Consider the following 25,069-nt stretch of genomic DNA (forward strand, 5'->3'; position numbering starts at 1 on the left):
TAGGAATCGTGCCAAATATAGCAACAATTTGTGTTTATGGTATAATTATCTTTACACATCTATCTAGCATAATTGTGTATAAAGTTGTGATAATTCTAACAAACTTGCGAAACATATGCAACCATTCTAGTGGGCCCTTCAATAAAGATTGCCCAACAAAAAAACTCTTATAATCTTGAAAACGAATCCCTTACATTGCAACTTGTGGATAATTCGCAATCAATCGTCCTTTGCACATTAAAGCATTCATACTAACGAGTTCACATGCTCGAGGCATCATTAAATGTCATCTTTTTCATTTCAATGAATTGAGATAATTCTATTCATTGACCCTCGTCACAATTTTACTCTAGAGAACTTTATAAAGTTTTATTCTCAAAGTTACAAAAGCTAGATATCAACCCATCAAAGTTAATTAGTACGTAAACATGCATAGAACGATTTAGGTGCACAAGTTGAAATAATACTAGCTAAATCAATGCAAACAAAGGTCGTTTACTTGTGTTGAAATATTTTCATTTAGGGAATTAGAGTCTATTACGAGGGATGTTTTTCTATCGTTTAATAGTCCTAAAACAAGGGACTGTCGAAGAGAAAACTATTACCAAGAGTTTCACCCTTAAACTTGAAATTGTGACTTTGGCTTGTGTCATGATGCCATATGTGCAAGATGAAGTCTCTGTGACACATTGCCATCATCACACGGATGGCTATGATGGGGCAAAGTTGATACAAAGAAGCAGTTACACCCGAAAGAACTTGTCCACGAGGTCTCCGAATGAAAAGATGGGCAATCAGAGAACAAAGACGAGGCCGGGAACTGGTCGGGGCGTGATGATTTGTGCGTCTCCTAGAGGACAAACCAAGGGGGAGTCAAGGCATGTGTTGCTTTCGTGGGGCGGGCCATGGGATGGCTGATCAACAAAGAATATGGTGTACACATGTATTTTTGGCCGACCCCCCCCCGAGACCTGGCTTGCCTAGGTCATGGGATGGCTGATCGAAGAAGAATATGGCATACACATGTATTTTTGCCCAATGCTTTCCGAAGATAAGACTAGTGGTGTAGGCCTGGCTGCCTGGCTTGGCCTCCCTCTTGTGTGCAAAAAAAATATCGTGACAAAAAAGAACTCCAAAAAAGATAGCACACCTCGCTCTCTCTTAATATATACATATTTGTATGCATGTACATAAATATATGTATAAAAAAGTATGTATGTATATATGTGTATGCAATGTACATACAGTATATGTATAAAAAAAGTATGTGTGTTTTCAGAAAAGCTGTATTTATAAATTATATAGAATATGTTTGCCTTAGTCGCTCGCATACATATACTGTATACATATACATACATACATACATACTGATACAGAGCAGAGAAGGACGCCATCCATCGCCGTACTCTGCCGATCTCACCCTAACCCCCAACTTCTACGCCCCATATCCTTCCGGTGAAGAATGGGATCTAGCTTCGAAGATCTGGCTGAAGCCACTTCTGGTGCCATTGGAGGACTCCTCAGTACTTCGATTCTCTATCCTCTGGATACCTGCAAAACCAAGTATCAAGCTGAAGCCCGCTATGGAAATAGTCGAAAATACAGGCAAGTGAAAATTTACTTCACACACAAATTATCCGCGTGATATGGCTTCGGATAAGCACACGTATGTGTATTGGTAGTGACTGTATGTACGCAAGTAACTGTAGACTTGTGTTTATGTAGGTGCAAACGTCGGCATGTATATGTTTGTACATATGTGCTTGTATATGTATATTTATATGGATTTTGTTTGTATGTATAAATGTATATGGATGTTTCTGTGTATTTAAGCGTATGTGGTACCTGTAGGAATATAAGAAAAATATGGAGTGGTCTTATGAAAGGTATGCTATTTCTGTGCGTGTATGTTTATACCTGTAGGAATATAAGAAAATATGGAGTGGTCTTATGAAAGGTATGCTATTTATGTGCGTGTATGTTTATACCTGTAGGAATATAAGAAAATATGGAGTAGTCTTATGAAAGGTATGCTATTTATGTGCGTGTATGTTTATCATAAAATAACTGTATGCTTGTGTGCGTATATGTGTTTTATGCTCTTGATACCCGATCTCCAAACATATTGAACTTGCATTTGACGTGTTTTGCAGATCCACGCTTGATGTCCTGAAAGAGGCATATTCTACTGGCCAATGTCTTTCATTGTATCAAGGCATAGGCACGAAGAATTTCCAGTCTTTCCTGTCACAGTTCATCTATTTTTACAGTTATAGCTTTATCAGAAACGTCTACTTGCAGAAGAGCAACAAGAAAAGAATGGACACAGGGGCGAACCTGATTGTAGCTGCTGCAGCAGGAGCTTGTACGTCACTAATTATTCAGGTATTTTTATGTACAACATACTGTTTGTGTTCCTCTCATTGTAATGCTAGATTGCATACATATATATTCAAATACATAGAAATCCTTACAATATGAAAGGAGGCAATTTGAAATGAAATTTTGTATAATTGAAACAATGCCAAAAAATGAAATTTTGCATAATCAGACAATCCATTGGCCAGAAAGTGTGGTAGCCAAATGCAGAAAGCAAGAGCATGATCACCATGGACACAACACCCATCATCAACGAAAGCAACGGAGAAGAAATATTAATGAAACTATAGAAAAGCTTTAGAAACCATTTTACAGAGCATAGCTGAGGCAGTAATAATTCATAGGAGCAGAATATGATAGAGGCAGAGGTGAAACAATACACCCTCTGAGAGATGATAGTACCTGGAGACTGTTTTGAGCATTTGTGATTTTGAACACAATATTTTCCTGCAGTTGATGAGAGTCTATTTTATCTATCTTCCTAGAAAATAGGCGTCCATCAATTAATTGAGATTTGAGCTTGATTAGTCCTGTGAGAGCACCACTGATCACGGAGGATGTGATGGAAGAATTAATCTCAAGTGGACATTTATATCAAGTATTAGCAGATGATCGTGTTAGTTGATAATTTATTGCCTAACCTTTGTCTCCTCTGGGTTTTGATGCAAGTATGTCATGACTCACTCGCAATGGGAACTATATAATTGTTTGCCGATAAAAAAAAATACAAGAACGAGTTATAAAGTAGTTCAAAAGCTATATGACCAATGAAATGCAAAAATACTTACGGTTGAAATGCTGCCAAGTTCTAAAACCTCTTCTTAGCACAAAATTTATACAGGTCATTGCTAGTAGTTGATTTAAAATACTCAACCTGTAAATCTCTTGCAAGAACGCATTCATGATAGTGGTTTTGCAGTGTAGTATATTTGGTGCAAGCATGATACATGAGTCCTGAGCAATAGCAAGGAAACTTTGTGCGTCATGTCTGTGCTCTCTTTTTTTGTTGCCAATCAAGTATTGAGCAAGAGAAAAGGTAAGAATAGGCCAACCTTTGCACTGCCACTGTGTAAAGGTCATGAATAGAACACCTTTTCACTGGTTGAAACTATAAACAGTTTCTTTTGTTAATTTCTTACAGCCCCTTGATACTGCTTCTGCTCGAATGCAAACGAGTACTTTTGGCAAGTCAAAGAGTCTTTGGCAAACTCTTAGAGACGCTGATTGGAGACATGCGTTTGATGGCCTTGGAGCTTCACTTATTTTGACATCAAATCCTGCGATACAGGTATATTGCAATAATGTGCTCTGTTTCGTGATCTTTCTTTTTTTGTGTTTCTCATTGTCTATTTTAAATACAGTATACAGTTTTTGAACAAGTCAAAGGTCGTATATTGAGGATACAAGCACAAAAAGCATCAGTTCGTAGAGATACCTCACCTGTGGTATTATCTGCCTTGTCTGCTTTTCTTCTTGGAGCCTTTTCTAAAACTATAGCCACCATCATAACATATCCTGCTATCAGGTATCTGTCAGTATTCAAATTGAAAGATGCATAAATAGAGTGTACTGTGTCCATCACTATTTAATTGAAACAGAAATTGTATCTATGTGATACAGAAATGTGCATTGTTTAAGCCAACCTTAGGTTTTCACTAATGGGACATTGGATATCTATTTCTACAGATGCAAAGTCCTTTTACAAGCTGCAGCATCAGAAGATGAGGAAAGGAATCTAAAGTCCAAGAGCATTGTTGATGCTATTCGGATAATATGGCATAGAGAAGGTGCTAGCGGATTTTATAAGGGATTGCAAGCCCAAATACTAAAAACTATATTAAGTGCCTCGATAATGCTGATGATAAAAGAGAAGACGTCCAGGGGTACATGGTTTTTTATGATGCGTCTTAGGCAGTGGTTGTCTCGCAATCAGCGAAGGATTAAAATTACCTAAAAGCTGTATTTATAGTCATATGATTCATTTATAAATCCTATTATTTCATTATAAGGTGTTCATATTGTCATCATTTCTAATTAAGATCATTAAAGCACATTTCACCTCAACAGATTCTTATTCAAATTTGCTGTTGATATATTGCTCTCAAGAAAACCAGTATGCTTTTTATCATTCTTCAGCTTAACTTCTTTATATCAAGATAATTCAGATAAAGGAAACATCCACTGTCGATTATAAGATGGTTCTCTATTGTTGTTTCTAAACATCGAAGATCAATGAGTGGTCAAATCTATATATGCCTATGAATACTGTGGTTCCTATTGGTTTGATGATTCTTCCAAGCTTGTTTTTCTCAAACCTGCAGTAGAGAGGGCAAGTTATAAAATTGAAGTTTTCTTCACAACAGTAAGGTAAAAGAGGTTTATTATTGTGATCTTTAGATCTTCATGACCACCCAAACTTGAAGAATGGTAGATTACCTTTTTCGTGATATGTTCTATTCACATCTCTGGAATCCCCATGTCCAACCACAGTTGATAGATAACCTTTTTCTATTGTATGTATGGGATGGCATTATTTTCTTGTTTGGATTGCCATATATTTCTGATGTATATTGTAAGTTGTAACTATAATATTTCATGCAAAACGTGGGCTCCTCAAGAAACCTGCTTTATTGCCATATGCATTGCTTCCTATAAAACTTCAATCAATTCTGTGGCATAGTTTGTTATATCAAATCAAACTATTATTAAATTTGAAAACGTGAGCCATGTATAATAGTACGTAGAAAATTTCCATGTTTCAAGATCTCTTTGAGATAAGATAATTGTTAAATCGTTAAAGAAGTCTTGATATGGCACATATTTCGTATCCCAAAACCATTATTATTGAATTTCTCGAGTTTAGGAAGAATAATACATGGAAATCCAGAAAAGAAATGAGACAAAACAATTCATTTGATTGCAATGGAAGATCTCTTTGAGGCAGGAATATTGATGGTTTTGATTGCAATGAGATAAACAATTAATTTGTCAATCTCACTTCCTATAGAGTTCCAACAAAGGGAAGTATATTAAATCATGGGATTATTTATAAATATGATCATATCTCAACAAGGCATTGAAGTCAAGAACGGATGGAATGGCGCTCAAAGTAATGCTAACAAATTTGAAGTGTAAAAATTGGACATTAAAATAACTTTAGTAGAACTGCACATAATTTGGGGCAAGCCAGATGAAATATGAATCTTTTCTTGAAGAAAAACACCTGAAGTTGATGTTTTTCTCCAAAGCCAGTTTTCTATTATAGAAACAAGTCATTAAGTTATATTATTATATCGGTACTCCCATTTTCCTTGAGGCTGAGAACATTATTGAGGTTATTAATTTGATTACAACATGTATATGTAACAATTTGAGCACTTGTGCTTATAGTTTAGAGCTCCATTTGCTTGTGTCCAACGTGGATGTTTGATAAAAGCACATACGGTGCAGAATTTTTTCTATCTAGTTCAAATGAATGTTTTGCAGCCCATTCACCATGCCTCAAATCTGACTGCTGTTGTTGGCATGCTCGCAAGAATGCTAGATAAGGTACTTCAGAAGGTTGAAATGGCATCTTGCCAATCAAATATCGCACTTTATCAAGTTGACCTGTTCTTCCCAAGAGGTCAATCATGCATACATAATGCACTAATGTTGGAGACACACCATACAATTCAAACATGGAGTTAAGGCAGCAAATACCATGATCTACCAAGCCAGAGTGGCTACAAGCTGTCAATATACTAATGAAGGTGACTTTGTCCGGTATATACCCTTCCTCTTGTATTTCATCAAAAAGCTCAAATGCATGTCTAGCCATACCATGTTGGCTATACAAACTTATCATAGTATTCCATAAGAGATTGTCATGTGAAGGCGTTGCATGAAAAATAGTCCACATGTTTTCAAGGCTTCCACATTTTGAATACATATCAATAAGGGCGGTTATTATAACAACATCTAATGGCATTCCCATGTTGAAGATGCAAGCATGCATTTTCTTTCCTTCATCGAGAGCACCAAGCTTTGTGCATGCATCAAGAACATTGATATATGTGACTTTATTGGGTAGCAAACCAATTTGCCACATTTTATGGAAGAGTCTAAGAGCTTCATCATCCTGCCCACAATGTATACATACAGCAATCATGGAAGTCCACAGAACAACATCCCATTCAGAGAATTGATCAAAAGTCCATCGTGCTTCATTCACTTTGTTGCAATTGCCATACATGTTAATAACTGCAGTCCCAATGGCAAAGTCTTTTTTATGTTCAGTGTGAGATATAGAAGCATGTACTCGTTTTCCTTCTAAAAGAGCTCTTTCTCTACCACACATAGAAAGAATAGCAATGAAACTATCATTATCTGGAAGAATTCCTTCCATTTGCATTCTCTCGAGGAGTGGGAAACCTTCTCTCTCCTTGCAATGCTGAATATACACTGCCACAATTGCATTCCAAGACTGCACCTCATGATCATGCATTGCATCAAATAAGTTACATGCTTTTTGTAATACTTCATGCCTACTCGGACTACTTTCAACATTAACCTCACACCATAAATGACAATTTCCAGAGTGGTTTAGTTCACTTTCAAATGTTGCTGGAAATTTAGCATATGCCTCCAGGATACTAGTGTATGTAGCTTTGTCAGGAGATATTCCTTGAATCAGCATTTGTTCAAACAGCTTCACAGTTTCTATAACCTTCCCATTCCCCAAGAAAACTGCAAGCATTGAATTCCATGTTATTACATCTCGATTCGTCATCTTGGTAAAGGTAATCCATGCATCCTCTGTGAAACCGTATTGGCCATAAATGCTAAGAAGAGCATTGGCCACAATAACATGTTCCACAAAGCCACTCTCTATAATGTAAGTATGCAATGTTTTTCCTTGAGAGACACTATCACATGCACTGAGTATGCTTACGAATGTAATCATGGTCGGAATCATCCCTGATAACAACATTTGTCTAAAGGTGTCAAAAGCTTCAAACTCATGGCCATTTTGGGCATAAACAGAGATCATAGTGTTCCAGCCAACTACATCCCAAGAAGAAGTTTCATAAAACATTTTGCAAGCATTCTCAACACTCCCACATCTTCCATACATGTTAATGACCTCAGTTCTCAAAATCTGATTTTTGATATCTCTTACGTGAACATGTATTTGTTCACCTTTAGGAAGCAATTTGCTGCTATCACATGCAGAGAGTATTGCAAGAAAAGTGACTCTTTCTGGCATCATCGCTTCTTGTTGCATACGGTTGAATAGGACAGATGCCTCTTCACGATTTGCAAAGTGAACACACAATGAGATCATTGTAGTCCAAGAAACTATACTCCGTGATAACATTTTCTTGAACTCTACACAAGCAATTTGCATGTTACCACATTTTCCATACATGTTAATGAGAGCATTATTGAGCACAACATCTGTTCCACAGCTTAGAATGTGAGTATGAAGTTTTTCCCCCTTGGGTAAATCTGATTCACCCAAACAAGAATCAAGCATACTAACAAATGTAGCTTTTGTAGGCAATAATCCTTGATGCAACATATGATAAAAGTGTTGAGAAGCTTCTCGGGAATGTCCATTTCGACCATAATAAGCAAGCATCGCATTCCATACGATTACATCACGTTCATATATTCGGTCGAAACTTGTCATTGCCTCATTTGGCTTTCCAAAATTAGTATACATTCCTACAATAGCAGTCCCTATTGCACAATCACATTCTATTTCGCTATTAATGATTCGTGCATGCATTTGTTTACCATAGGATAAATGTTCGACAACATCGCATGCCAAAAAGGCAGAGACATACGTGAATTTATCTGGTATGGATGCTTGCTGATGCATTTGTTGGAACAACTGTAGGGATACATCACAAAGTCCTTGTTGTGAACAAGATCTGATGATAAAATTCCATGCGTATGGAGATGGATGAAGCATGCCATAGAACATGTGGGATGCTTCGTGCATAGCTCCACATTTTCCATACATCTGAACAAGGAGACCTTGCAAGAACACATCATGGAAAAATCCATGAAACATGATGTGGGCGTGGATGCACATACCATCTTGAAGTTTCTTATGATCTCCATAACATCGCAAGAGAGAAGAGTAAAATGTACTACTAGTAGTGTGTAATTGTGGGTTATTATGCGGAATGACAAATTCATTATCGCAGGAAACGAAGGAGATATTCCTTGAGAAGATGCGAGGTCGTAACATTTAATAGCCCTTCTTCTTCGTCGTCTTCCCTTTCCTTCCATAGCTCCCTGTTTCTCTTAAGCTTTCATTCCCATCAACATACTGCTCGGACTCCTACTCCTCCTGGCCTTCTTAGCAGTATTTCCTCACTCGTTGGAAAACAAATCCCAAAATGCCCCCAGGCTTTTCTTTATTTTCACGCATGCCCTTCGTTTAGAGTACCTTGGTATGTATCTTAGTTAAATCCTGCATTCTTAAGCAATGAACTACATAACTTACTTGAGCACCTATTATTGTTGATTCATTTGCTCTTTCTCGAATAGCTATTTCAACAATTATATTGTCAATGTATTCAACTATGGGCATTCAGGAAATAAGGAAATCCTTGGACTATTCGAGCATGCATTTATGGATCTCCCCTTGAGCAATTCATTGTGTGATTTGCCCTATTATTGTTGGACTCGTTTGGCTTGTCTTACTTACATTCACTATTTCAACAATTATATCGTCGGAGATTTTTACTAGGGGTATATGGGAAATAATGAAAACCATGGAGTGTTTGGGGAGCCATCTTGGCTAACCTCCTTGGTGACTAATGAACTACACAGATTGAGTACTTTGTATGGTTAGTTTGTTTGCCTTTTCTCGATTATTTATAGGCTTCCAACTGTTATAATATGAATTACATTTGACTGGGTGCACTTGGGAAATAATGATAACGTTGGATTATATGAGGAAAGCAAATGTTTTGAGTCATAAATATCTAACGTTTTATTGTTAGTAATTCAAACTATTACCCTATTTCAAGCGGTAGGCAATCGATGATAGAATAAGATTGTCTTTACTAGAACATGTAAAACATTCGCTAATATGTTCTGACGAGGACAATAACTTTTGACCATGCATGTTTTTGAAGTATGTTGATATTTTTGTGCATGCATAAGGAGACACATAAACGTGATGCTATACATATTGAATGTATAAAGAACCACACACCCATTGTTGGGTGGATCTTGTGAGTTTCGTGTGGAATCAAGCAAAAGACACATCAATCAGTATCCATTCTTGTTATATCCTTGAAATAATAGAATGTGGTTAGTTAAAACTAAATGATGACATTCTCTCCCTTTTGTCTACATGTTATTGAATTTGTTTTCTTTGTGACCATAGTGGATATTGACATTACTTCTTGGTCTTTTATGATGGAAGTGGGATCAAGTAGCCTCAACACCCATTCAAGTTATATCTCAAAAGAGTAGAATGATGATTACTATGATACGAACTCTCTCACACTTTCTCTCAATAGTATTCAGTAAGAAAATATCTATTATGATTCGTGCAACGTTGTTGATCATAATCCTTATCACTACATTACAATATTTATGCATTTACTAGTAAAAATTTCAAACCTTATTGACACCCGCCATATTTAGGCATAAAAATTTTAATTCTCAAACCTTATGGAGGTAGAAGAGCACATGTCAAAATATTGTTGGAGCAATGGAGGAGGTTGTTACATATACACGTTCCCCCTTTAGACAAGCATGTACCGTGACATATATTCTACTCACACTATTTTTAGCTTTAATGGATTAACCGATGCATCGATGGACATGTGTTTAATTTAAACAAGTTTTCATTTATATGATTTGTTTTCGCAAACTGTGAAATCCAAACCCATGGCTATACATCATAATACCTTATAGTTGACTATAGCCTATTGTGAATTCGACCCTATTTGCACAATCCCGAAAGCAATGTAACGCAATCATTTTCCACTCCCCATGATTTGATGTTACATCATGTAGCTTTTATATGTGTTACACCAAGCAATCATTTTACCACTCCCCATGATAGAGGTTACATGACATTTTTATTGGAATGTAATGCGTAGCTTCTATGTGTGTTACATTGAGTATTGCAATTGAATGTTCTTCAAAAGGCTATAATGATTAGCATTTGCCTTTTTATGTCCGTGCTAATAACACATGATTCACAAAGAGGTGGAAAACATGATTGGAAAATATGAACCACAAGAGGAAGACAAACATGATTGGAAATTATGATGTTGCTCTAAAAGTGCAGAGTGTGATAGAACTAACTTTTGATAGAGGCCATTGGTAGGAGAAAACAATTTAGGAGCAAGCACATTCTAAAAAACTTCACTGCTGTAATGTAAACAATATTTCTACTGGATGTCTTGGATTCGTTTTCTATGTGAGGTACATGGACAAGTTTGTGAATTGGGCTTGAGTTGATTGTTTTTTTTTTGTAGGGATTTGAAAGCTCTCTACTATCCAAAGCTAACAAAGAAGCCGAAAGACAAGTATTGTCCCTAAACCCATCTTATGCTACATGTTCTTTTGACAAAGCCTACCAATGATAGCAATTTTCTTGTTTTTTTGGTTTGTAAGCTCTTGAAATTTCCAAACTACCGAGATTGCCGAACTGTGGGCACTTTAGCCATCGGGTGTAAGCTCAAACCAAGAGGCATTTGCAACTACATCTAGATTAATTAGGAAGCTTTTCTTGTTACACCTGCCATTTGCTTCCATAACTAACTCTTTTTCCAAATTTGATGCTCAAAAGCTCATCCAAAAGTCGAGACTACGAAGGAGCCGAAAGGCAAAAGGCTTCCAGTGTTTGGCCTATAGCTTATCCCAGGAGGATTTTTGTTTTGTCACTATGCAACAACTTTTGTATCACAAATGGCTTTCCATCACACTATTTCCGAGTTCCCCAAGTTATTTTATTTTGTTGGAAGAAGTAATTAATACCTACCTACCTATCACAATAGTCTCGATCCGTGAGCCCGTGAATGTAAAAGCACGCACATAATAGATGCATTATTATGTCATTCGAAGGGGCTTCCGCGAGGTAAAACTTATTCTGTAGTGTCGATCCCTTGATGAGGCTTTTGTCTATAGAGAGCGTGACGACCCGGACAAAACACCCGAGAAGAATCTACCTCCATCCCTCTCTTTGTCACTCACACACACTCTCTCTCTCAATGAGCCCATGAGGGAGAGACCAAGGTTTGGTTTTGTCCCATCGCAAGCAAGCAAGGGAACAAGCAAAACAAAGACATAGATGAATAAAAATGAGCAGATAAAATAAATAAATAGACGATTTAATAGGGAAAGAGATAAAATAAATAGATAAATAAGGAGATAAGCTAAGTATTATGCATGTTATGTAGAAGTAAAAAAAGAAAAAAGAAAAAAGAAGCTCCATACAAAAATATCTACACGAAAATGTACATTACATTATGTATATGTATGTATGGACAAATTACAACATAAATGTATGTAATATGAATTTGCGAGCGAAAAAAAGAAAAAAGAAAGGATAAATAGAAAAAAGGGTGTTTTATGTATTTATTAATTATTTACTCGATTTTATTATACGTTTTTTTTATTATAATTTGGATTAAAAAATAAAAATGAGAAAAGAGCCTTCATTTATTACCTCATCACGAAGGCAGGGGAGGAAGGAGCACACAGACAGAGACAGAGAAAGAGAGAAAGAGAGAGAGAGAGAGAGAGAGAGAGTTGTCGACAGACTGTCCAAAGCAGCAGCAGCATCACCATGAAAGCTTTGATCATCAGAAGAAGTAGAAGAGGAATGAAGAAAGAAGAAGAAAGAAGAAAGAAGAAGCAAAAAGAAAGAAGAAGACAAAGACACCATTTACTCTCTCTGTCTCTCTCACCCTTTTGCTTGTGAAAAAACTACTTGTTTACTGATGGTACTTTGGGTTACTGATGGTTCTACCTTATCACGATTCACCCCATCGCAAAGACGAAGGCGACGGAATGAAGGAAAAGGGACAGCTTAGCCCATTCTCCGGGAAATTCCTCTCATTTCTTCTCCTGTCCCGTCGCTAATTCTGTACGACCAAAAGCTCAGACTGAAGTGGTTGTGTGAGGACGATGACGCTAATTCTGTGAGGGATGATGATGGTGATGATGATAAGGGAGTAACTATGGTGAAAAGCTAGCCTCTTTCTTACTACAGAGTGTGAGTGAGTGCGAGAGAGAGAGAGAGAGAGAGAGAGAGAGAGAGAGAGAGAGAGAGAGAGAGAGAGAGAGAGAGAGAGAGAGAGAGAGAGAGAGAGAGAGAGAGAGAGAGAGAGAGTCCCAGACACAGTCCACAGCCTTTTAACTCCAAAACACCAGAAAGGCTTCTTCCACCACCCATTCCTGCCTCTCCTCTGTATTCCTCTCTTCTTTTGCCCTCCTTTTTCCTTCCTACTGCTCTGCTTCCAGACAGACAAAAGCTTAGGAAGGAGAAGTGGAGCGCAAATAAGAGCCTTAATAGAAAGACTTAAAATGGATCTAGAAGTCTTTTTGGCATATAATCCATGAAGACAGGGTCTCTCTGTCTCTCTCCCTCTGTATACATTTGCACTCAGTGCTTCATTAAGTTTCCTTGCTGATTATAAAAAATTTACCTTCGTTCGTTCTTTCTTTCATGTAGGATATGCTTCATAGCTTTGCAATGTACACACATTTTGAATTTTGAATTCTTGCTGGAGCTCTTTATTTCTTCTATCTTTACCTTTACATGACATATCTCAACAAAGGCACGGCTAAACCTTCATGGATATGCAATGCACATTTTGAACATAGAATCATTGATGAATCTCTATTTATTAAATATTTGGTAGTATGAAATATTGCCATGAAAACAATGACTAAATCCACAGCAAAAGATGATGGCAAGATCCCTGAGAAGGATAGCCAATCTGTTAAGGTGGCTGTCCATATACGTCCTCTTATCCCTGAGGAGACACTGCAAGGCTGCAAGGATTGTGTCGCCATTCCTCCCGGAGAACCTCAGGTAAATCCAAGGGTTTGAAATTGAAGAGATTGTGATTCAATTGAAGCTTTCACACACTCCACTTTCAATCATTATATTTCTTTTGATTCAAATTGGTGATGTAAATGTTGGTCACTCTCTTCTCCTCCATGATACTGAGGTGATGCGATTGTTCTAAGCCTACATACAGTGATTTTTATCAGGATTAGAGGACGTTAACCTCCTGTAAGCTATAGAAATGATCAATCTTTTATGGCACAAATTGTTTTTCGTTACAGGTGCAAATAGGCAACTTTGGCTTCACTTTTGACCATGTGTATGGAAGCACTGCATCTCCATCATCAAGAATATTTGAAGAATGTGTTGTGCCACTGGTGGATGGCTTGTTTAATGGCTACAATGCAACAGTTCTTGCTTATGGGCAGGTTAAAATTTTCCTTTGTGTAATCCTATCAAGAAACCAGAACGACTGATTATTTGTAATTCATAAAGATCCACCTTGTTTGGAGCACGTAATGTAGGCTACATGAGCATACTGTGCTGTCATTATACCGTGACACTCTCTACACAACCTGTTGTGCCAACTTCATAGATTTGATCTTGAGCTCTGCACATTTTATTTACAGATTTTTTCAATATATTAAAAAGATCCAATGTCTGGGGGCCTGTATCTCTCACTTCAGCTTCATCCACACCTGCTTGCACTGTTACTTACTTATGAAAATCTTACGCCTTGACTGTGTCTTGAAACACCTGTTTATTATGGAAGACGTGGAGCTACAGTTGGTCCATAAATGTCTAGTTGTGGGCAATGAGAATGAAATGAAATTTCTGGTCTGTTGCATCCTGACATGATTTTTATGTTCTGTGTGTTCGTGTCTTACTTATTTTCATAATTCCTTAGATTGTTAGACTGGGGTTTTATACTTTTTGTCTAAAGTGATTACAGCATTGAGTGAAATGAAATGGAATGCTATATCAATGTGTTCAAAAGGCCAGATTAGTCTATACAATTTCGGGTAAAGTCAAAGCAAAATTGAACTGTACCTAAATTAGGTAGCTGCCCTAAGTAACTAAGCTGTGATCAAAGCACAGAGGTACCATGGGTACATGTAATTTGGACAGTACAATGCTCAATATATACATGTGTGGATCAGCCTATGGACACTCTCATAGGATGATGCTGTTTGACATCACTGTTCTTCCTAATTGAACCTATTGAGGATTGTGCTTGACCTTGAGCAACGACACCATGTATCCTCCAATGTGAAATGTTGTAATTGTGGTGATCCTCACCTTTATGTATTGACCGAGCCAAATGAACTGCTTTGTCGAGCAATATTCCACGATGAGGTTTAAATAACCCCAATCATCTCTATTAAGAAAAGGTTAAACAGCCCCAAACATATCTATAAAAATAAAAGGCTTAAACAGGCCTGAACATCTGAGTGATGAGATAGTTCTTCTAAAAAAATATATGGATGTTTTTCAGACAGGTTCTGGGAAAACATATACAATGGGGACATGCTCTACAGTCGGTAGCAGCCCAAATGGTATTATTCCTCAAGTGATGGATTTGATCTTTAGAAAGATTGAAAGATCATTGGAAAAAGTGGAACATCAATTACGGGTCTCCTTCATTGAGGTAGGGTAATTGATTCGGAGTGGAGATGCCTAAGCTATCTGTGTGTAAAAGGCGGATAATGCATGTTTGCTTAATTAGTGAACATTGGAAAGGTACTTGATGATCCTAGGTTGTGTAAGGTCATATTGGCATTTTCTTTATTCTTGTTTAGCAGAGCTATTTTTGAGTTCGTTCTCACTCTGGCAGATCCTGAATGAAGAAGTTTATGACTTGATGGATCCAAGCCCTCCAACTACTTACCGCCCGGATATGTACGTGGGTGCTTACATGAGGCCCCAAGTACCAGCAAAGACTCCTATCCAGATACGGGAGTCAATCAGTGGTGGGATCTCTCTGGCAGGTGTAACCGAGATAGAGGTCAATAGCTACAGTGAAATGGCCAAGCTGTTAGAACAGGGGTCATCTTCTCGTGCAACAGCAAGCACAAATATGAACTCCCAATCAAGGTCTGTATTTATTTTGAAGTGAATGAAAGATTCTTGGAATTAAAGTAATCTAATTTGATATTGTGTCGCTTGCTCATGAGCATGCTCTACTGTTCTCTAGTCGGTCACATGCCATCTTCACAATAACTTTACGGCAGATGCGGGAACCAATAAATTGCAGCACACTGACAGTAGAGGATTTCCACAATGACCTTTTATGTGCAAAACTACATCTAGTAGATTTGGCTGGTTCTGAGAGGGTTAAACGCACTGGGACTGATGGGATTCGGTTTAAAGAAGGTATTTTATTGAGATTTCCAGCTATATTTTTTTACAAAATGAAAGCAGTTTTTTTGTGTGTAGAGAAACCATAGAAAGTGCCAAAAAAATGTACGGCACACTGGTGTGGATTTTTTTGTACTGAAATCATTTTCCTTTGACTGCCATGGTATACTGAATGGACAAATAACTAACAAGTGGGGCTATGAACATCTTTTATGTTTGGGTTTCCATTTTTTGTCCAGGCGTTAATATCAACAAAGGCTTGCTGTCTCTTGGAAATGTTATAAGCGTCCTTGGAGATGAGAAAAAGCGGAAAGATGGTGCTCATGTTCCTTATCGTGATAGCAAATTGACACGTCTCTTGCAGGTATACCTTTCTTAAATTCTTCTCTTTGTTTATTAATCATGGGATGCAATGCATTCGTCATCATGATGGCGTTGCATGACTTACAGGATTCTCTTGGAGGAAACAGCAGGACATTAATGATAGGTAAGTTGAATAGTGATGCATGTAATTCCACATTTTGAGGTTCATTCTGTCATGTATAAGTTCCGTTTACACATATTCATCCATATGTTTTGCAGCATGCATCAGTCCAGCAGATTCAAATGCAGAGGAAACCCTTAATACTCTGAAATATGCCAATAGAGCTCGAAAGATACAGAACAAACCAATAGTAAGATTTGCTGTTTCGAATCTCTAATCATTGTTTGGAAAAACTCATGTTATGAAACTTGGTGGACTATGTTTTCTCTACTTACTGACATTTATTTATTTTGATTTGTTGTTCTCATAGACGAGACAACACTTAAGATGTAATCTCTTGTTTGGTCTTATAGGCCATTTTGGCCTCTTCATAGACGTTAATATATCTTTCTTTCTTGCTTTCTTTCTTTCTAGGTCAATCGAGATCCTGTAGCAGCTGAAATTCTACGGATGCGTGAGCAACTAGAGCTGTTGCAGTCTGAGCTCTTGTGTATTCGAGCTGGAGGTGGACCATTTGAGGAGACCCATGTAAATATTGTTTCTGCTCAAGTAGTATATGTATAATGTAACATCAGATTCTAGGAGGATTACATGATGTTCCACTACCTCTCAGCGTAGGTTTATTTGGAAGTCTGAAAATGCTATTTTGCAGCATTAAACTTATAACCATAAGCACATCATACCTACTTGTCGTCATTAGATATCACGTGTCTGAAATTACAGTAGATTAACACTCCAGAATTTCCTTGAAATTCTGATGAAAGAAGCATCTTATCTGTTCTATAGGGATTAAACTCACTAATCCTTAATAGTTTCAATGGTATCACTGTCCAGCAAAGGTATATTAAAAACTCAGAGAAGCATATTGTTAAACATATTTCTCAGTGGTGGAACTCAATTTTTTTCAATCAGCAATTGTTAGTGGCAACTCATAAACTCTTTTGATACGGTAGCATAGGATATGACGGCTTCTTGCCACGTGGAACACGCTGTCAAAGTTCCAACTACATGTTTCTGGGTAGCGTTACACACATGAACCAATGTATTATAATTATATATGAAAAATGTAAAATTTTCATTTATAAAAACAGAACTTCCAGAAAGATGTTGAAAACACAGAGAGAACTCACATCTTTAAAGGAATATAGAGTTATACCACTGTAGAAGTGATATTTTGTAATAATATATGCATACTTATATTCTAATTACTGGCAACTTCACACCGACATCTTTTTTTTGTAGGTGTTGAAGCAAAAGATAACATGGCTTGAAGCACACAATGCAGAGCTCCGGCAAGAATTACAGCAAGCACATGATCAGCTGCAATTTTATGCACAGCGAGTAATGAATGCTCTTGTAAATAATCCATCATTTAAAATTAGCCATGTTAACTGTTTAGCTCTTTTCTGTAAACATTTTAATTGAACTGCGTAGATTGAAAGAGACGACTTGCGCCATAAACTTGGTTTATTGCAAAGTGGAAAGACTTGTGATGATCTCAATAATAGTGATGGGTGTCGAGCATGCTGTATCAATAATGTAAGCCTAAATGTATTTTAAATAATCTGCTGTTGAAGTTTTGGTTCTAGTTGCTTCAAAATAAGTGGATCTGCCAAAGGATTATTGTTTTGACCCTGGAAATATGTGTAGAATGGTGAAACACTGCATGCTTACGCAACAAAGGTTCAGGATCTTGAATCAGATAAATACAAAATGGAAATTGCAGATTCAGAATATGCTAGGTCATCATCACAACAGGTATTGAATAGACATATGAATTGCTCAAGTGTACCTAATGGACATTGTTTGGAGCTGCAAGCTATCTCACCAGATTCAGGAAATGTGATTTCCAATTCACATGAAGATGGTTAGTAAGTTTTCCTTAAAGAAGAAAGTTTCCGATGCTTATTATGACGACATGAGGTTAATTTCATGAAGTATTGGAGTGTAGAAAATGAAGTAACTGTAAAAGAATTGGAGTACACTCGCTTACAAGACAGTATGGACAAAGAACTTCTAGAATTGAATGAAAGACTAGAACAGAAAGAGGTACTTTGGAGGCGAACACATGTGTGCTTTAGTCTTCCGTCATTTCTGTATTAATGGATCCATGTTACTTATGGTTGTTTCAGGTTGAAATGAAGATGATCATGAAACTTGATAATTCTGTTCTGAAGCAGCAGTTTGAGAGGAAGCTGAGGGAGCTTGAAGATGAAAAGTTGTCATTGCAGGTAATTTACCCAATGCACTATAAGGTTAGCCATTTGATCATATGATATCTAACTAAATGTTGCTTTAAACAGGCGGAAAAATGTAAATTACTGCAAGAAATTGAAAATCTTGCATACGTCTCAGAAGAGCAAAATCAGAAAATTCAGGAAACATATGCACAGAAGTTGAAAGATCTAGAATCCCAGGTAATGTATAGTGATAAGCTAGAATATTGACATAAATTTGTCTTCGAGAAAAAACAGATGCACTATATTTGCCATCTTGGCATCTGGGTATCAATAACTGAGGGATAGTTCCGGAGTTATAAACTAAATGGCCAAGTAATATCTATCTCCATCCAAAGTTTCTGAGAGCGTGAAAGGTTTCTTTCTTAAATGGGATTGGGAATATTTGCGTTTTCACCAAAATGAGACCACACTAATACATTCTTCATTTTAACAGCTTGTAAGATTGAAAGGAAAACAAGAAAGTCAAGCTGAACTCCTAAAGCAAAAGCTCCATAATGAGGATACTACAAAAAAATTTCAGGAGGAGATACTACGGATGAAATCACAAAAGGTAGAATGTTTCTTAGCTAATATAATACTTACACAAGCCAAATCTAAATTTCTTTGGTAACTGCTAACACTGATATATGTAATGGTATTTTCTTTAATGCTTATTTGCTTGACATGCTTTAGGTTCAACTACAACAAAGAATTAAGCATGAATCGGAGTCCTTCAGGAATTGGAAAGGAACTCGTGAAAAGGAACTTTTTCAGGTACCTTATGTTCCTGGTACCAGTTTTGATGAATAATTGTTTTAATTGACATGCCATGAACAAACCCTCTCTGTGGACTCTGTATAAAATAGTTAAGAAAGGAGAGGAGAAGAAATGAACATGAGGTGCTGAAGCTGCAGGCACTGAATCAACGCCAGAAAATGGTATAATAATCTGCAATTTACTATGCTGTATCTTGCATCTACCATTTTATAACTACGGTTTAACAGGTTTTGCAACGCAAAACGGAAGAGGCAGCAATGACTAATCGGAGGTTAAAGGATGTCCTTGAGGCGCGCAATTCCTCTGTTCGAGAGAATTGTAGTGCTGGTATGATCTCCATATGACTGAATTTTCAACTATAAGGCTAGGGTATTGCTATGGAGAAATAATGATCGTCTATAACTTTCAGGGTCTAATGCTGCAACTGGGAAACTCAAACAAGTGAAAATTCTCAACTTTGCTATACGGGTTTAAGTCTTATTGTTTCTATAAATTTTTAGAAGGTTGACCTAATACTTGTAGGTGAGTCTGAAATCATTGCAACAATCTATAAACCGGGAATTGGAGGTTGCATTACATATTCATGAAGTCCGCAGCGATTATGAAAAGCAGACAGAATTGTATGTTTTATTTTACCCTCACTGATTCTTTCTAGTGTCCTGTATGTCTCAAAGACTCTGAATCTTTTGAACTGCAGAAAACAAACTCATTTTCTCTTTAATCAGAATTTATCCAGCATCCACCTATCGTGTAATCATTGTTTTGAGCTCTGTAAACACTTTTTTTTGTAGTCTCAATTTACAGATCGATGTTGAGTTCTTTCTATACCCATGGCTATAGGAGACCTGAATGAATCCGTACACGAGCATGTGTTGGGCTAACCGGTTCCATGTTTTGTATAGTTTTACGTAAATTACGATATTGGTCTGTATATTGTAAGGTTTTAAGACTGTAGCTTGTTTGATGAGTTGCTATCTCATGATTAATATAGTTTCCAGCTCCTCAGTGTATTGTTGTCTATATTGGAGATTCATTTCAACCTCTAGATCTTAAGATGATCTTATCTATTTGGGCTTACCAGTCAGGTTCTTTTGTTTTCTTTTTGTGAATTCATGTACATTTTATGAATGCACATTGATGGCGTTTAACTCTTATTTAGGATGCAAAATGATCATGTAGGATGTGCGTAAATTATGATATTGGTCTGTATATTGTAAGGTTTTAAGACTGTAGCTTGTTTGATGAGTTGCTATCTCATGATTAATATAGTTTCCAGCTCCTCAGTGTATTGTTGTCTATATCGGAGATTCATTTCAACCTCTAGATCTTAAGATGATCTTATCTATTTGGGCTTACTAGTCAGGTTCTTTTGTTTTCGTTTTGTGAATTCATGTACATTCTATGAATGCACATTGATGGCGTTTAACACTTATTTAGGATGCAAAATGAGCATGTAGGATGTGTGTGTGGATATGAAATCTTTGAGGAAGTTTTTTTTTGGGGTTGGGGGAATACTACTTTTGATGTAATCCAAAGGAGAGTTCTCTTGTGAAGCATGGGAACCATGATCTGTATCAAGGGCTTTATTTCCAGACACCAGGGTTTGACCTGGGGAAACCAGTGCATGCTTTCAGGAAATGAGTTTCTTGCACCGGATTTGGGAGCAAGAAAGGAATAGTAATTTACCTTAAGAGACTGAACATGATATTACATCTGAAAATGTTGTCGCATATTTGTGAACAAACGAGAATAAATGTTTAAAACTGCGTAAGTTACTTTCGTCTTGAGAGCATTCTTGCCTTCTCCTTGGTTCTGTTCTCATGGTCGTTCACTTCTGTAGGCTGTCACCCAAACAGTGGTTGTCTGCATGGATCCTCTCAGTATCCTGACTGCCATAGTTTGGCTGTAGCAGTTGTATATATTACTGAGTGCAGTCCAAGTGGGCCAGCTTTGGTGAAATGTGATTATTTGTTCTGGAGATGAATGATTAAATGTACATGGCTGACATAAGTAGGTAACCTATGTTTAGGAATGATTGATTACTTATGTTTGTGCCTGATGAATATCATGAAAGGAGGGCTTCACTTGCAAGACAACTAGAAAAATTAAGACAAGAAGAAGAAATGCAACACAACATGTTGGATCCTGGAAAATACCAGTCTGACTGGTGAGTCATGTTGCTGTTTTTATTATTTGCTGTATACTTATGCTAACTTAAAAATAACTTGGAACTTGGCATTGTTTCCATCATTTATGTTAAAATGCAGCCCTGCACCATCACTTTCTGTTAGAAGAGAAAGGTCTACTTTGCTGAAGAGTATGCTAGACACGTCTTCAAATACCTTGGTAGCTATGGCTTCAGAGCTTTCAGAAGTACAAGACCGTCAAAGTTTCTCTGGCCCAGCTTTCTTGCAACATCTGCAAAGTATGCAGGACGCAAAAACATTGCTCCAGTACATGTTCAACATAGTGGTAGATGCAAGGTTATATACTGTTCATCTTTTGTGTTTTGGGCTCGCACATGACCCATTTACAGCATTCATAAATATCTGATACAACACCAAATATTTTTCAGATGTCAAGTTTTGGATAAGAATATGGAGAACAGAGACTTGAAAGAGAATGTGAGCAACTTAAATGAACTATTGAAGCAAAGTGAGGCTCAGAGAAGAGAAGTTCATCAGCAGCAACATCTTAAGAAACATGCCATCGCAAAAGCAATTGCAGCATCATCTCAGGTGAGGGATGATTCATGTGCATGGGACCTTGAAAATTTTAGAGGACATGTTTTGACATTGGCTTGGTACACAATGGGATTGTCATTCCTTTTAGGAGTCTACTGAAGAAAATTGCATGCTATTTTCTTTTAAAGGTTGGATTAGAAATTTCAGTATCGAGGGGTATTGAGGATTCATCAACAAACATCTTACATTCCAAGGATACTCAAGAATTGCACTCCACTAATAATCCACCAGTTCATTCACGTTTGTTTGACTTGCTGAATCTGGAATCCCAGAATGGTTCTAACAAGGTATGCTTGGATCAGAAGGTTATGGTAATGAGAATCTCACGAACTTGTCTCAGTAACATGTTCATTTTCCATTTCTCCACACATGCAACAAACATCCATGGTAGCTATATCCCACATTTAAATTTTGATTGAGCTCTTTAAGTGTTCTTGTTTGGTCACATGTAGACTATCTTGTGCATGTTCCACACTACCTAACATATGGATAGCCATTATATTATTTCTCTCATTCCTAATATAATGGTATCCTAGTCATGAAATGTCTAAGACACTCTTTTTGAAAGTTAATTTTAGTCACTATTTACCATATATTTACATTTGTTGTTGCACACTGGGATTGCTAATGTCTAATTATTAGTATTCTTGTGTTGCATATAACAGCCAAAAATCACCTAGGGTCCTTTCATGCATGTAAAATTATGCGTATACTGATAATTACAATTAGTTAGACAGTCGAAATCATATGTTTATAGTCACCATGTTGCGTAGGTTGATGTTCCCTCCATCCTATTCCTGTGTCCATTTGTTCCAGTGATTTCTTACACTCCTTGCCTTTTGTCCATTCTGATGACGATGAGCTGACTAGTATGTCGTTTAGTGGCTAATGATGTAATTTATAATCATAGATGCAGGTAATCCACAAAGATGCTCGGATTGGTGCAAAATTAGGTAATCCACAACCCAAAAAGAAGAGGTCTAAACGAAGGCATGAACAGTGGCTTTTACGTTTCAAATGGAGGTGGCAGAAGCCATGGCGATTATCAGAGTGGATAAGACATGGGGATGAATCCTTAAATACAGCAACGCCATCGAGATTTGCCACTGAAGGCATATGAAAGGAGAAATATTCTTGAATCTATTGGAATGCATGGAGTAGTGTTTATGTACATGAACCCAACAAAGATGTCCAGACAGTTCTCTCTTAGTGGGAAAATGGTTAGTCCTATTCTTATGCTCATAATTCTATTGATGGAATGATTATATACATCTTATAGCATATACACTCTGGTACATGTCCTAAAACAAGACTATATGATATGAAATATTCATATAAATATAACATAATCCTCTGGTAGTACATTTTTGTGGGTAGATAATGTTTTCCTCGAGTAGTTGAATTGAAGACTCATGTGAACATCATCAGGATGTTGGTGAGGTCAAGTTAAAGGTTAGGGAACGTACACTTGTAAGGCCTTGTTTTTTGGCTTTGCGCTTCATTGTCTCATGGCATGCTACTAATTAAAGAGCAAAGCCATGAGACAATGAAGAGCAATCTCATGGCATGCTACTAATTGTCCAGCCTAATGTGTGACTACTTCCTTTTGGAGATCAATCTAGTGCAACTCTTCTTTGTACTCCTTGCACTAGTTGTCTCCACTCAGGTTGTTTCTTGCCAGTGTTACTACCAGAGATAAGCACTTCTACACCATCACTGTGAATAGTGTATGGAATAACGCTTTCTGAAGTTGATTCATACTCTTCCGTGTTTATAGAAGACATTTGTTGGCATTGTCCATGGTTATTAGGAGGCCTGTCTATCTCCACCAAGTTTGGGGTAGAGACTCCATCTCGTCTATGTTGTATGCAATGATGGTGGTACTCTCTCCTTGGCTGCTCACAGGCGTATCAACCATGTTAGTTGCCGAAAGAGGTTTCTGATTCTATAGTTATAGAGGTTGTCTCCATAGGTAAATGAAGTGAACTACAAGATGCAAAAATGGTAATTTATAAAATTGGCAGGTTCAAAAAAGGAATATAAAGAAGGTAAGAACAAGAACCTTTCCAGAATTGATATGATGGCAGCTAATACTTTTTGTTGTACCCAACTTCGTAATGTCAGATCTGGACGAAAAATACTCATTTTGCCGCCAATGGTGGGAGTTCGATCACTTCAATGTGCAGGTGCTGTTTATATTATGATGCCAGCAACCAAGTGTATTTTTTTACCTACAGGTCCTCGTAATGCTGATTGAATGTAAATACAAACAGAAGAAAGTTATAGAGGATGCTTACATTTTTTGCTTGTAATTCTCTCATCTCACCATCTCACCCTGACCCATAGATTTATTGACTAGGGTAGATCAATAATATTCATGATCATTGGTTAGTTATTCCAAATGCTGTATTCTAAACCTTCTATTTCAACATTTTATTCTTTTTTACATTGTAATAATATACTGTTATATTTTAAAAGATACTTTGCATCCTACGCATAATGGCCATTTGTGCTCAAAAGAGTTCAATTCAGCAACTTTGCATGCATAGTCCTTATGATGTGGTTATCATTGATCTTGTACTCAAAAGCGTACCTAACTAAGGTATATATGGAGAACACTCACTATCCATTGTGTCATTGGTATGAGACAATAAAAGGTTTCCCCTTTTCATGGCAACATCAAAACCTGGGAACTCCGACAATAAGCATGAAGAAAATGCTCAAGCACAAGAATATATGGTGACAGTTTCTTCTTCTTATAGTTATACGCATGAAGATGATTAACGTACAAATATGGTGACTTGTATATCGTAACAATTATGAACAATATTCATTCGACTACTTCAAGTAAAAGTTACTTACGAAAATTTTGAACTAGATGGTATAAAGTGAAAATGGCTAAAATCTGAAGAACCATTGTTTAAATGGTATTGCGATTGTCATATTTGTTGAAGTTGTGGTCTTTGTGCTCCAATACATCCAATTAACAGGGTTGTATGTGAAGATTGAGAAAAACTAGTTTGAATCATAGCAAGAGTAATTACCATGATATGCTCAAAATGTAAATTTTGAC

General features: G+C 37.0%; 3 protein-coding genes across 6 annotated transcripts; 2 read left to right on the forward strand and 1 right to left on the reverse strand.

The window, feature by feature from the left end:
• Positions 1 to 1,347: 1,347 nt before the first annotated feature.
• On the forward strand, positions 1,348 to 4,379 carry LOC147869704 (peroxisomal adenine nucleotide carrier 1-like). Its single transcript, XM_087332183.1, has 5 exons — positions 1,348 to 1,605; positions 2,154 to 2,385; positions 3,521 to 3,667; positions 3,741 to 3,904; positions 4,066 to 4,379. Exons 1-5 carry the CDS (start codon positions 1,463 to 1,465, stop codon positions 4,331 to 4,333), a joined length of 954 nt encoding a protein of 317 aa, XP_087188309.1. The 5' UTR covers positions 1,348 to 1,462; the 3' UTR covers positions 4,334 to 4,379.
• Positions 4,380 to 5,654: 1,275 nt separating this feature from the next.
• Positions 5,655 to 8,723, reverse strand: LOC147869705 (pentatricopeptide repeat-containing protein At5g27110-like). The gene has a single exon (XM_087332148.1). It carries the CDS (start codon positions 8,618 to 8,620, stop codon positions 5,771 to 5,773), a length of 2,850 nt encoding a protein of 949 aa, XP_087188274.1. The 5' UTR covers positions 8,621 to 8,723; the 3' UTR covers positions 5,655 to 5,770.
• A 3,978-nt stretch (positions 8,724 to 12,701) lies between these two features.
• On the forward strand, positions 12,702 to 24,489 carry LOC147869706 (kinesin-like protein KIN-4A). 4 transcript variants are annotated; one of them, XM_087332203.1, is made up of 28 exons: positions 12,702 to 12,970; positions 13,076 to 13,438; positions 13,696 to 13,842; positions 14,910 to 15,062; positions 15,249 to 15,508; positions 15,609 to 15,787; positions 16,012 to 16,136; positions 16,223 to 16,259; positions 16,355 to 16,446; positions 16,671 to 16,784; positions 17,499 to 17,612; positions 17,691 to 17,795; positions 17,907 to 18,123; positions 18,208 to 18,305; positions 18,389 to 18,487; positions 18,560 to 18,673; positions 18,930 to 19,046; positions 19,169 to 19,249; positions 19,342 to 19,413; positions 19,480 to 19,579; positions 19,662 to 19,693; positions 19,775 to 19,872; positions 21,327 to 21,419; positions 21,520 to 21,735; positions 21,828 to 21,990; positions 22,125 to 22,283; positions 22,913 to 23,216; positions 24,121 to 24,489. In XM_087332203.1, the coding sequence occupies exons 2-27, from the start codon at positions 13,280 to 13,282 to the stop codon at positions 23,114 to 23,116; spliced, it is 3,348 nt and encodes a 1,115-aa protein (XP_087188329.1). In that variant the 5' UTR covers positions 12,702 to 12,970; positions 13,076 to 13,279; the 3' UTR covers positions 23,117 to 23,216; positions 24,121 to 24,489. The 4 variants fall into 4 exon arrangements, with proteins under 4 accessions (XP_087188329.1, XP_087188321.1, XP_087188338.1 ...); XM_087332195.1 differs by having other exon boundaries at positions 12,702 to 13,438; XM_087332212.1 differs by having other exon boundaries at positions 12,703 to 13,438; positions 17,499 to 17,597.
• Positions 24,490 to 25,069: the final 580 nt, after the last annotated feature.

The sequence above is a fragment of the Azolla caroliniana genome, unplaced genomic scaffold (assembly GCF_043228905.1).
Source record: "Azolla caroliniana isolate FFs.n. ecotype wild unplaced genomic scaffold, voAzoCaro1.0.p SCAF_1, whole genome shotgun sequence".
Taxonomy (NCBI): Eukaryota; Viridiplantae; Streptophyta; class Polypodiopsida; order Salviniales; family Salviniaceae; genus Azolla; species Azolla caroliniana.

Excerpts from the sequence above, each read along its gene's own strand:
- LOC147869704 (XM_087332183.1), top strand. The coding sequence starts at position 1,463 with ATGGGATCTAGCTTCGAAGATCTGGCTGAAGCCACTTCTGGTGCCATT. Across the intron at positions 3,668-3,740 it reads CATCAAATCCTGCGATACAG|TATACAGTTTTTGAACAAGT; the intron begins GTATATTGCAAT and ends TTTTAAATACAG. Across the intron at positions 3,905-4,065 it reads ATAACATATCCTGCTATCAG|ATGCAAAGTCCTTTTACAAG; the intron begins GTATCTGTCAGT and ends CTATTTCTACAG.
- LOC147869705 (XM_087332148.1), bottom strand. The coding sequence starts at position 8,620 with ATGTTACGACCTCGCATCTTCTCAAGGAATATCTCCTTCGTTTCCTGC.
- LOC147869706 (XM_087332195.1), top strand. The coding sequence starts at position 13,280 with ATGAAAACAATGACTAAATCCACAGCAAAAGATGATGGCAAGATCCCT. Across the intron at positions 16,137-16,222 it reads AATTGACACGTCTCTTGCAG|GATTCTCTTGGAGGAAACAG; the intron begins GTATACCTTTCT and ends CATGACTTACAG. Across the intron at positions 16,447-16,670 it reads AGATACAGAACAAACCAATA|GTCAATCGAGATCCTGTAGC; the intron begins GTAAGATTTGCT and ends CTTTCTTTCTAG.